The 12,887-nt window shown below is 36.8% G+C and overlaps 1 protein-coding gene across 4 annotated transcripts in view; it reads right to left on the reverse strand.

The window, feature by feature from the left end:
- Window positions 1-10: 10 nt before the first annotated feature.
- The window catches only part of si:dkey-40c11.2 (drebrin-like protein B), a 35,587-nt gene continuing 22,710 nt past the window's right edge, over window positions 11-12,887 (reverse strand). Inside the window, exons 2-16 of one of the 4 annotated variants that reach the window (XM_057328136.1) lie at window positions 12,588-12,643; window positions 11,665-11,777; window positions 10,379-10,453; window positions 6,541-6,678; window positions 6,282-6,359; window positions 5,490-5,641; window positions 5,333-5,387; window positions 5,147-5,221; window positions 4,509-4,614; window positions 3,960-4,433; window positions 3,510-3,869; window positions 3,343-3,423; window positions 3,101-3,249; window positions 1,512-1,563; window positions 11-1,394 (exon numbers count right to left, since the gene is read on the reverse strand). In XM_057328136.1, coding sequence (XP_057184119.1) covers window positions 1,258-1,394; window positions 1,512-1,563; window positions 3,101-3,249; window positions 3,343-3,423; window positions 3,510-3,869; window positions 3,960-4,433; window positions 4,509-4,614; window positions 5,147-5,221; window positions 5,333-5,387; window positions 5,490-5,641; window positions 6,282-6,359; window positions 6,541-6,678; window positions 10,379-10,453; window positions 11,665-11,777; window positions 12,588-12,643 — 2,101 coding nt within the window. In that variant the 3' untranslated portion in view covers window positions 11-1,257. Of the gene's footprint in view, window positions 1,395-1,511; window positions 1,564-3,100; window positions 3,253-3,342; window positions 3,424-3,509; window positions 3,870-3,959; window positions 4,434-4,508; window positions 4,615-5,146; window positions 5,222-5,332; window positions 5,388-5,489; window positions 5,642-6,281; window positions 6,360-6,540; window positions 6,679-10,378; window positions 10,454-11,664; window positions 11,778-12,587; window positions 12,644-12,887 lie in introns of all 4 variants that reach the window. The other 3 variants (XM_057328128.1, XM_057328150.1, XM_057328144.1) reach the window with 3 other exon arrangements.

Genomic DNA, 12,887 nt, shown 5'->3' on the forward strand with positions numbered 1-12,887 from the left:
AATAATAAACATAAACATCAATGTACATACGCAACTAAATGTAAAAGATGGTGAACATAAACTTTATTTTGACCCAGTAAAGTGAATCCCTTTAATGTGATCTCATGCATTAACATACATGTACTGGATACGTTTCCTTGATGATAATGACAAACATGGTATTGGCTGTGCAAGAAACTAAGAATATGAAGCATTACTTTTGCTGTGGAAAAAGAAAAACTATGACGTACACAGCTAAATGTGTTGTGATAGTTGTATTATTTTTTTTATATAGTGTTCATACTAAGAAAATGTGTTGGTTTAAAAACTACCTTTTACTGAAATCCACGAAAGTTATAAAGACAGACTCAGAGGAAATATTTATATTTTCATAGTTGGAGATAAATAAATTACATAGAAAAACCATGTGAAGTCTATAGTATTTACATATCAGTGGACATCCTGTTTTATTGTTTATGGAGACATTCTGGAAGAAAAAATATGCAATGGCTGGCAGGTTCAGCCTAAAGTATACTCATTTTAAATGTCAAGGGTTTTCATTTTACACAGACATCAAGGAGGCCTAAAGTGCCTTTAGGGCAAAATTTTGGAGGTGCATTATGACCACACTAGTTGTAGTTTAGTAAAACCATTAGGCTATTTTCTGTCAATGAACTACAGTTTCACAGGTTTGGTTATTGCTTTCTGTTTATAGCAGATTTGAAAAGCAAATTTGTTGAAAAATGTCAAAATATTAACATACTGGTCTCTGGCAATGACTTATTTGTAAACATCTGTGCAAGTTAAAAGTGTGTAGGCAACATTATTAATACGTCTCATATAACAGACAAGGGCTAGTTGATTTGTTAGGTGCAGTTTTGCCTAAAGGCCCCAAAATGCACAAATCTGCTCTTCAGCAGACACTACCACGTTTTGGTATGATTTAGCACCTCGGTAAAAATGTGTAATCATATTTGATGTAATGTACAAATAAAATGATGCTAAACGTATACATTTCTAACAGAAATTGTACTGAATTCATATCTAATCTCATGATGTGAGAATTACCCTCAGTTTTGCGGTTCATTATCCAAGACTTTTTTGGTTGGTTTGTTGGCCAAGTTCTGTCTGTTAACATTTTCTTCCCAAACATTTTTGATGTGTTTTTAGTCTCAGAGTGCTTTGTCTATCCTCATAGACTGGGTTGTGAGGTTTAGTCCCTGAGAATCAGTAGGAAGAAAAGGGGGCGTGATGAACCGTCTTAAAAGAAAAAGTCTTTCAGATGGTCTCTACGTAGTTGGCAGGGAAAAGACCCTGACGTCCATCTTCGCTGGAACCCCTCCACCAGGCTTTGTCAATCGTTTCCACATCACTAATGATGTCACCAGGTTCAAAAGAGAGTTCGGTTTCATCCTCTGTGTGGAACAAAAATGTTTGTGTGTGTGTGTTATAAATACATGTGGATTCACAATCCAAACAATCCCACAGCAATTATGAATTATACAGCACTGATTATAATAAACAAAACTAACCTGCTTGGTAGTCATATAAAGCTCTTACACGCAGAAGTCTTTCTGGTGATGACTGTTCAAAGAGAAAACAAAACTTTAGTCATTTTCACATTAAAGGAATAGTTACCCAAATTATCTGGAATAGCATGAATCGTGTAGATGATTTCTATTATATGTTGTGCTTTTGATTGTTTAACACTTGTGGTGTTGACGTAGTTGTTTCTCATCCAGTGGTATGGTGTATATGGTTAATATTTGTAGTTTACCTTTGTTAAATCACATTTATGTAAAAAGGAGCAATTTGTTTTTATTTTCGCTTATTTCGTGAAATAACATGTTTATCTTAAATATAAACGTCTGAGGGTAAACGAAAACAATGGCAGAATTTTGGTGAAGGGGTTAAGGCTTTATCTCTCTTTTGCCCATTCATTATAATCTCAGGGAAAGCCAGAATTGACATTTTCTCAGTTTTCCACAGAAAAAACATGTTTCAGAAAAACATCAGGACAAGCAAAATGATGACACTTAATTTCTTAATAATAGTTTCCCCTTAAAAATGAAAATTCTGTCATTATTTACACATCCTCTTGTCATTTCAAACCTGTATGATATTCCTTTTTCTACAAAACACAAAAGAAGATATTTTGAAAAATGTTTGTAACAGAAAACCGTTGGACCCACTGATCTATATAAATGACTGAATTGCTCATGACGTCATTACACTGAAGCTACCGCGCCGCCATGTTGGTATGCCCAAACGTTCTATTAAATTAATAGATTGTTATCACACATTAATGATAAAACAGTAACTTACCAGTCCCCGTTTTTATATCTAAAGTCTCTCAGTGCATTCTTGCAATGCAAATGTCTTAAGCACGTAACTACTGGTTAATTATTTAAAGTTGGGAATTTTCCCGTCTTATTAGATAAGAGTTACGTTCATTTTCACTACAGTAGCATACATATCAGATCGTACATATCTAACGAGACACCTCAACATATGACAAATGTGTTTATTCTGAAATCTACATACAGATAAATACAGACTGTATATGTTCTTTAAGTCAAGAAGCTTTATTTCTAAACATTTACACATGTGCCATTACAACCGTGTGCAATACACACTCACACACTGTACATTACATAACATATACTATACATTGATTTCTATACGTCGCTATTCTGCCCAAAATAAGCATAAACTTTGGAAAAACATAAGAAGTAAAAATTAATTTAAACACGTGAACTAAAAACTTGTTGCGCGCCTAATAAGATGAAAAACGGGATGTCGTTTTGACTGAGTCAGTGGCGCTCTCTGTCAGTTGAGCATATCAAGATGGCGGCGCGATCGCTTCCGGTGGCTTCACCTTCTGCCGTTGGTTTAGCGTTCTAGGCACAATACAGTCATTTATATAGATCCGTGGTTGGACATTGGTTTTGTCCATACAATAGAAGTCAATGGGGACCAATGTTTTTTGGCTACCATTTTTCAAAATATGGTCTTTTGTGTTTTGCAGAAGAAAGAAAATCACACATTTGTAAAATGACAACGGAGTGAGTAAATGATGACAGAATTTTCATTTTGAAGGTGAACTATTTCTTTAACATACTGTAGATGGTTGACTGTAAATATTGCGCATTATGTTGTCCGGTTTTGTATGTACTTCTCCGTTTTCTTTCAGATCTTCATCTGTCTCCTCACGATTCACTGTGTAACTGCACTTCTCAGGTGTGCTGTGCTCAGATTCATCAACATGCTCTACTGAAAACCAAAAATGAGACAGTATACTGTAATTCTACAGTATATAACAAAACTATATACTGTAACACTCAAACCTTACTAGCTCCTTACCTGTACCATTCAGTGGTCTTTCACATTCTGATTCATCTTCGTCAGCCATCAGATTATATTCTGCTACTTTCACACATTGCTCTGTAACACAGAAACAGCATGGCAATGACATCTCAACTATAAGAACATGTTGGCATCTTCATATTATGTTTCAGAGGTCCCATCACCTTGGTTTTCTGGCAGGTCATCGTCAACCTTGTTTTTCTCTGAGAGCTCTACTAATGTTGGTATCACAGTTCTGGGCAGTGCAGGTCCTGACTGGTCCACATGTGGCTGTAATTCCTCAAACTCTCCAGCGGGCTGCTCTTCAGAGCCTTGTTCATCCTGACATTCTGCTTCCAATTGTTGCTCCTCAAGGACATTTTCATAGTTTGCAAGCATCTTGGTTTCTGAAGGTGCTGTTGACATTGCTGAAGGTCCTTCTGGTTTCTCCACCTTGTCTTCATCTTCTTCAACCAGCACAGCTTTGGCAGTGAAGTCTGTTTCTGACTGAAGTTCAGGCAGCATTGGAGAGCCTGTTACAACCTCTATGACAGAAGATGTGTGGATTAGTCAATTTACAATCAAAACAACAAATGCTTTGTTATTTTTGCATAAAAGTGAGTAAAATGACTCACCTTCGATGTGCAGTGTGTTATCAGACTCTTGAGCTGTAGGATCTGATGCAGTAACCTGTTGCTCTCTGGTCATATCATTGGGGAATGACTCATCTTGACTCTCTGGCAGCTTTGGTGATGCGGGAGAAGTTGAATGGTGGACTGGCAGTTGAGGAGGTGGCTGGCTAGGTGGTGATGACTGGGCTGGAGAAGGTCTGGAGACAGGCAGACTGGGTAATGGTGATACGGGTGGAACAGAGCATTGAGCAGGTGGTGTTGGAGGAGATGTTTCAGGCTGCTGTGGTGAAGGGACTGTGCGGTAGGATGGACTAAGTGGAGATGCAGGATGCCTTTGGGATGTGTTTGGGGTTCGAGAGAACGGAGACCTTACAGTGGGACTGAGAGGAGAAGTGGGACCTGAACTGGAATTGGTCCTCTCAAAGATGAAGGCCGTGTCTGTCAAACTACGCTGGTAGCGGCGGAATGGAGATTTGACTGCAAAATAGGAAAATAAGACTGTAAGTATTCCATAAGCAACATTTTTAGTAAATGTTGAATAAAAATCACTACCTGAACGTGGTGATCCAGGGCTGGAGGAATTTTGTGAGGATGCTGATAACTGTCTGAAGAACTCCCTGGGATTGAGAGAACGCTGGGAAACAAGTGCTGCTGCCTCCTGTTGGTCAAAAGAAGAACTATTGTTACAAAGCGTAAGAAAACTTAAAGTTAAAAACGTTAATAAAGTAAATCGATTATTTTATTTAATATACTTGTGTAAAATTGAAGTATATTTTAAAGTATTATTTGTGTAATAAGTATACTAGTATTATTAGTAATATACAGTACAGTAGGTGTATTAGTTCAACGCTGCTTTGGACTAAAACAGCCCACCTTTCGGTTTAGAAAAGTACACTTTACATAAACTTGAAGTGTAGTACACAAGTTAGTTTACAAAGCTAGTAAAAGTTTTTTTCTTTTTTGTGGAATATAAAACAGTACAGCTTAGTAGCTGTAGGCTACTCTGTGTGGTAGTATACAGGTGGTCATGTGACCTCAACCTGCTTAATGTAAAATGAACCGCTTTTCTACACAACTGATATGCCTTATGTTAGTGAACGTGATTTTAATTCAATTCAGTTCTGCTTATTTATTTTTGGGTTCAACTTTTGCACATAAAGTGCAAAAAAGTGCAGCTGAGTCAAACTCACCGCTGCTTTCTCGATAGATTCGCTGCGTCTGAGGCGTGCTCTCATGTCCTCCTCATGTTCTCTCTGCTGCTGCTCCTGTACATTACACAAATGAATTTGTTAACCCTTTCCTATTTCATCAAAATAGTATAACAACTAGCATTCATAGCTTAATTCAGTTAAATCAAAGGAATATCAAGAACACACCCATCTCGATCTCTCTTCCTTTTTAGCTTCTTCTTCAAGCTCTGCTTGGGTTCTCCTGTAAACAAAAAAACAACAGGAAAGTTGAAATAAGTTATTTAGAAATCATCTAAAACATGCGGGTATTCAACGGTGTTGATCTCAGGTGTACAATACAAACCTTTCCTCTTCAATCATTTTGAGCTTTTCTTCCATCTTTCTGTCTCTTTCGTCGGCCTCTTTTTTTTCCTTCAGAATTCTCTCTCTCTCCCAGCGGCGTCTGTCTTCTACAGCCCGCCGACATTCTTCTTCCTTTCGCTCTTCTTCCTCACGCTGTGACACACGATATTAAACAGAATTACATCACGATAAACATGAGTTTACTGGACAGGACATCTCGGTCTGTTACCACCACTATTAAATGCTTAATCCAGACATTTGTTCAAATTAATTGATATACTGTATAATATTGATTTACTGTAGTACACAGCTTTCTAGAATACAGAATTCTTGGTCAGTCTCTCTCACCAATCATTCTGAAGTCAAATATTGTATTTTTGTAAAATGGTTGTTATTTTGTATAACTGACGTTTGTCCCAGGCAATATTTCTTACATTCTTGTGCTATTTTTCTGTCACTTATATCCTTTTGAGTCTTTGAGTCTATTTATTACACCTATTGAGTCCCCTTTGTGTCAGATAATAAGACAATTTCACCTAAAATCTATTTTTTGTGCATTCAAATATTTTGACAAGTAGCCTTGTAATGTAGCATTTTGCAAGTCGCTTTGGATAAATGCGTCTACGAATTTACGCCCAAGTCAGCGTCTCCTAGTATGGCTTCACAATGCAATAATGACCAGCTAATTATACATTATGGCTTATTACATTGCTGGCACATTTTCTTTTTAACATTTTTAATTAAGCTCTAGAGCTCAATGATGTATAAAACACTTAACACAGCATAGCTGTACCTCCGCTCGTGCCCAGAAGGAGTCTCTGTTTATCCGTCGCATCTCCATGGCAGCATTTGTCTTCTTGTAGTTTGTACCCTATGGGTGTGGCACAGCAAACAAAAGATTCAAAATGACCCAAAAACATCTATCTGAGATCAGTAAATCAACTCTCAAATGTGCTCACTAAATTATTTCCTGAAACATACTTTTTACAAATATTTTAATGAAAGAAACCCTTTTACACAGCCAAGTTTGTGGTAGTTTTGTGGTAACCTACCACAGTCTCCTCCTTATCCATTGCCCTTGAGGGTCTCCTTGATCTCTCTACTGGTGGTCGAATCATTTCAGTGGCAGATTTAATCTTCTCCTCTGTCACCTCATCGTGGTTTGAGGCTGTAATAAATACTTGGGCCTCCTGTTATGACAGAAACATTAAGAGATAAAAACATTTTTGAAAGTTCCCCAAATGAACTTTTGCTGAAAGAAAATGATCAAACTGATTTTCCATTTTTTCTTGATGTACAAAATTCTAAAAAAATTTTTTTTTTACGAATGAACAAGGAAAATATTGACTTTTCAATGACTCCATTTAAAGACAGCATTAAATCAAAACTGAAAAATCATATTTTTTATGGAATAGTGCAGTGTTTTTTTATAATTGTCTTATCTGTGCACTTCATTATTATTTTTTAATTCATACCCTTTAATCAAAAACGTTGACCTCCTCCCCCCTGAAACGACTTCTCATCACTTCCTGTCACGAGAAATGGTGCGAGGGCAGAGCTTTATTCATGAGAGGGAGCGATGGGGAGTCCGGTGGGGAATTATCCTCCACGATTGACTGCAAACTTCATTTTGTTAGCAATGCCCATCTTCCGACTATCCAATCAGTTCTCGATGTGGAAAATCAAGTGCCGCCCTACATTTTCTTTCATTTCAATATGATCGTTACTTCCGTTTTATGCCAACTTTATTGTTCGATAAAAAAACTTGTTTTAAACATTTATGTCCTGTCCCATTTATGACTCCATTTCATCTGTTTAAACTTTGTTGCAACATTTGTTGTATAATACAACAATCGTTGTTATTTTATTAACTGTATGTATTTTGAATAATTATTTAATTGACAAATGGAAATGAGAATAAGTTATAAATAATTAGTACCAATTTTTTTTTTTAAGATTTAAATTGCATATAATGAGAAAAATGCATCTGAATCAGAATACTATATGATGCTGGGCCAAACATATCTGCCTACTACAATTTCCTTTAAAGGGCATTTTTCCTGCATTATAGCTCTGGGGTAACTTAATCAATACTAAGATTAATCACCGCTCAACAAAATATACACTATATCACTAACCAAATGTATCCAGTGCAAGTCAAGATAGAGTGATGTGGTTTATGGGAGCGAAGAGAGCAGAAGACTAATGAAACTGAGACAATGCACCTTCCAGACAGTCTCATAAGAGCTGAGCTCAAACTCAGCAAACCCCACAGATCTAGAGTGAATTATTATGCTGTCATTAGTAGGCAGGCTGCTACAGTACATAACATTTTCTCTGAAATGTACTACCCAACAACTCCAACATGTCAGAACCAATATCCTTACATCTCATTGTGACTAAAATGACTTTCTCTTCAGTACATTAGGTTACAACTGTGGTTAATTTTCCCTTTCCTTCTATCCCCGTTTCTGCCTGGGAGGAGTTGAATGACTTAACTCTGTTATTACTTGTTTTGGATGAGCCCCTGACATGCAGTTGGCCCTGGGCTTTAGTGGTAATGACAATATTAACAGTACTGATGGCAGATTCTCTCCCATACACACCCCATCCCTGAAGCTGACTGTCGAACTAGAATGCAATTTACAGTTCTTATCTCATATCGGATCATAACCAGACATTAAATATATTATGTTCTTGAAAAATTAGTTTAAACAATGGTCTTACAGAGTATTTCCTAACGTTTTATCATAGCCATCTTACTTCTACATGGTTTTAATAGGTAATAAACCACTGCAACTACATTTGTGATTAATGCTCATTACTATTGACTAATGCAAAAAAGATCCACCTTGATGACTTCATAAACCTAATTTCAAAAAGCAAACTGCTGTTGAAGTCATTTTTGTGAAACCAAGACCTGACAAGTCAATCTGGCACTCCTGACTGAGCCTTTACCAGCACAGACTCGCACGAGGAGACAATAAAGAGGGAGTAACAGAGAGAGAAAGCACTGAGGAATGGCTGAGGGGGATTTAACCTCATTGTGGCTCATACTCAATCTGTAATCATGTTGCTGAAACTTTTAAGGAAGATCTCAGAAGCCAACATATACGCTGTGATAAATGAGGTGCTTTTTACATTGGGTTCTGCTTTTTTGGGTTCAGCTTTTATCTGTCTTTAGATAAAAAAAAGTCTTTTAAATGTCTTTAGAAGCCACTGTAGGCCAAGAGCGCTAAACATGAAGTTAAAAGAATCACAGATTTAGCCCAGTCATTATTTCAAACAACACAGTTGTAACAATGTACTTATAAATGTTGTGTTAATGTGTGAACGCACCGTAAATGCATCTGCATCAGGGTCTATCCAGACAAAAGTCAAGCTCTGTACAGTATTTACTTCAGTTGGAAACTTACACTATGGACTGGGGGCACAACCTCTCCCACGCTATAAAACATGGTTCCCGCCACTTTTGTAACCCATTAAAGTTCATACGTGTGACAACAACCATCAATCAACACAGAAATCACCCAACAACGTTTGAACCCAAATGAAACCGCTACATATACACTCACTGTAGATTCAAGGTCATAAAGGTCGTCGACCTCAAAAGAGAGAGAGAGGAACTCTGAGAATTAAATAAACAACATTCTTGGCATGCCTGAGACGCCAACCGGGCAATGTCTTTATAAGGCATTAAAAACTGAGATGCGTGTTTAACAATCTCATGCAACCATCCTAAATCCCAAAAATATGGAAATATTAAACCAACATTGCCTGGGTGGCGAAGTAATCAAACCAGCTTCAAACCAGACATATATCACAATATAAACCACATAGAATAATTTCTAAGCACTACAATTTTTTCTTTATGACACAAAAGCTTAAAATAACAGCAAATTTTCTTTAACAAATATCCTTTTAAGTTAACCATCTTTTTCTTGCTTGCTTGCTTTCATTTCTGTCAATGTGTGTTTGTAATGTCTGTCAGTGGCATTCTCGTTGGTTGTGCGAAACAAAAAGGTCAATAACAGAGGAAGAGCCCTTTACAAAAAGACCTGGCACCAAGCAACTAACCATCACTTAACAGATACTAGCAGAGGTAGGAAACCATTTAAATCTGAGGAAAATCTCAGAACAGAGCATTTGTACTTTCCAACAAGGTCAGTCATTTCAGAACTGTGAGAGAATCTTCTTTTACATACTCCTCCCATTTATTCAAATAGAGGCAAAATGTGTTCAATTCCATTGGTTCAAGCAAAGCAGCAACGTGCTGTAAGGTAAGAAAGTTCAAACAATCTAAAGCAGAACGAGTCTGAAAAAGAACTGTGATGTAACATGACAACATTTTAAAATAAATGTATTCATTTGTGTTTAGCTAAGAAAACATCTGGGATGGCAAGTATGAGAGTATTTTCAATGGGTGAACTATTCCTTTAACTTGTATTTGTTTGAGCACTTATTTAGCACGAATACTGTTTTCTGATTGTTTGAAGATTTTTTATAAACAGCAGTAAATGCATTCTGCAAAAGTTCTGTTGCATGGAATAAAAATGTGTATCTAAACAGCAGTACATGAGTGTGTTTGTGACTTAACTTCCTATCAGAATTATTCTGTATAGCAGAACACTAACAGAAAGAACATTCCACAGTGACACAAACACAGGATGTATGAGAATGAGACAAATGTGTGCATGTGGGAAAGACACACGCTTTTTGTTCGCTCTATTTGTGAATGTTTCCAAATGTAGCCACAGGAGTAAATACTAGTTGATTAATGACAGCTTAAACTGGAAGTACCTTCTATTCTGTAACACAATATAGGGATAAATCTCATGCCTACAATTCCTAAGGAATGATATAGATGCCAGTAGAGAAACAGTTTGTTACCTTGAAGAAGGTCTTGATGGCAGGCACGTGGCTGGTACATTCTTCTTTGCGGAGCTCATCCACACTGTCACCAAACTGTGTGATGTAGTCAGAAAAGATTGCAATGTTCTTAAAGGGAAAGTTCACCCAAAATGATATTTCATCATTTACTCACCCTCAAGTCATTCCAACCGTGTACACATTCCTTTATTCTGTTTTAACACAAGATATTTTGAAGAATGTGGGAACCAAACAGTTCTGGGACACCATTGACTACCATACAATAGTAGTTAGTTTTTCCTACTAGGCTTAGTGCCCAAGAAATGTTTGGTTACAAATTATATTTATAAAAGTCAACTTGTGGGTGAGTAAATGAGGACAGCACTTCAATTTTAGGGTGGACCTTCCCTTTAATATAATATAATACTGTGTGAAGTATTGACCTACTGTGGCCAAAACAATATTCAGGTGCCCTTAAAAATATTCAGACATTTTGGGACACCTACATTTAAACTACTTTAATCTATATATTTTATTGCACAAGATTAAAAGAATCCAATAAATGTAACATGGATATGGTTACATGTGTTAATTTAGGATTTATTCATTCAGCTTTTGAATGGTCCTATAAATGTTTCCTCATCTAAATATATCCAACAAAGTTCACGATCACTATGTGTGGTGTGTGTTTGTGTCCGAGTACCAGTCCAAAGAATTTTCTTCTGCAGTTAACAGGTCAGTGAATCCACATCCCCCTTCTTCTACACAATGCCTGACCGGCTACAGATGGCACCTCTGACCCTAAAAACAACATTCCCACTTGTTGCCTTAGCAACCAGAGCCATGATGGATATTAGAACGGTTCCCAGAATGCCTGTATTTGAGCTCCTTCAGTTACACTTCTGAAGGTCAAAGCCCTTTTGTGAAGTGAAACCATTGACAAGTCTCATCGACAGGAACCTCACATCCTTTGGTTAAACATGGGCTGTTTAATGCTGTGCCAGCTCCATCCAATGAGGAATCATATCAGACTCACACCCCACGACAACATCCAATAGAAGGTACTCATAAAGGTTTAGTAACCAATCAGAACAAGGCAAAATGACCTCATTCAGATGTATTTGTTAAAAGAGCAACAAATGTTTGAAGCACACCAAGAAAAAATAAGGGAAAAGATTATAGACTTTCCATCTAAAGTTTAGGAAAGTATATGTGCTATCCTGACTAAACTTCTATTTTCTAAAATCTATGTTTTATTTGTTATGGCTTATGTTATGTAAAAGTGTGAATTGTGCATATGAATTTACCCAGCAGATCATGATAATCTGTGGTTGTCCTGTTTCTGTCAATCCCATCCTGCACAGGCCATACATGGCTGTGCTGTTGTGAAATTTCCCAACAAGTTCTGTCAAACCTCCAGCTGGCAGAATGGAGAGGGAGAGAGAGAGAGAAAATAACTGGAAGGAAACAAATCCAAGGATTTCTGCATGTAATAATGACCACACAAAAAGTCTTGACATGTCTGTCATCATAAACTCCAGAAGAGTGTCAGTAAACTTGGTATTACAGGAGCAGTTTACCCAAAAATGAATATTCTGTCCTCATTTGCCTCAAATAGAGTGTAAAACTAAGTCACCAACAAGTTTTAAGTAGGAACGTAAGAGAGAACAATTCCAGAAGATTTTTTTCCACTATAGGCATAAAAGTATTAAATACAGAGAACCAATAATTGAACCAAACACGCTGCAAGACGCAGTTTTTTAAATCATTAAATGTTTATGACTGTGAATTTTATTTCTGATGTTTTTTTGCACATGAATGATGTTTTCTGATAAAAAAAAAGGGTACAACACAAAACTATTAGCAGTAAGTCATACATTTATGTCTTATATTGACATTTACATCTATGCCACAGATGCTATCCACAGCAATTTGAAAATAATAATACAGTTTTGTTGGTTCCCTGGTAAAAGGTCATGCCCTTGGCATTAGTAGCAAAATGATATCATGCATGACACCCATCTAGTTATACATTTGAGAAACACACTTCAGGATATTGCAGTTCCTTTGCAGTTATATGGATCTGGAGCAATTCAGACAATAAAAATAAGGCAATTTATGTTCTGAAGACATTGGACATTTTAGTACAAGTTACTAAGACATTGGAAAATGGTTTCTATATTGATGCCCTAACATAAAATTTTGAATATTGTTAAAAAAAACACTTTACCTCCTGAATCAGAGAGTTTAAGATTGTTGGTCAGTCCATCATATGTAAATAATGCCCTAGAAAAGACGAAGAAAAAAAAACATCAGTAAATTACTCAAAACACATTTCAGCCCATACTGAAGTATACTTCAGAAAGTGGACATATAGTGCATACCACACACTGACCCCAATAAACCTACCAAACCCTGCATAAGAATGAATACAGCACAGAATACAACGTCCTCACAGAACATCCAACCCAAGCCATCTTTACCACCTGACCTCCGTTACTGCTCTTGCTGCACTATTTGGTATTTACTT

This window comes from Triplophysa rosa, linkage group LG2 (genome assembly GCF_024868665.1).
Source record: "Triplophysa rosa linkage group LG2, Trosa_1v2, whole genome shotgun sequence".
In the NCBI taxonomy this organism is placed as follows: Eukaryota; Metazoa; Chordata; class Actinopteri; order Cypriniformes; family Nemacheilidae; genus Triplophysa; species Triplophysa rosa.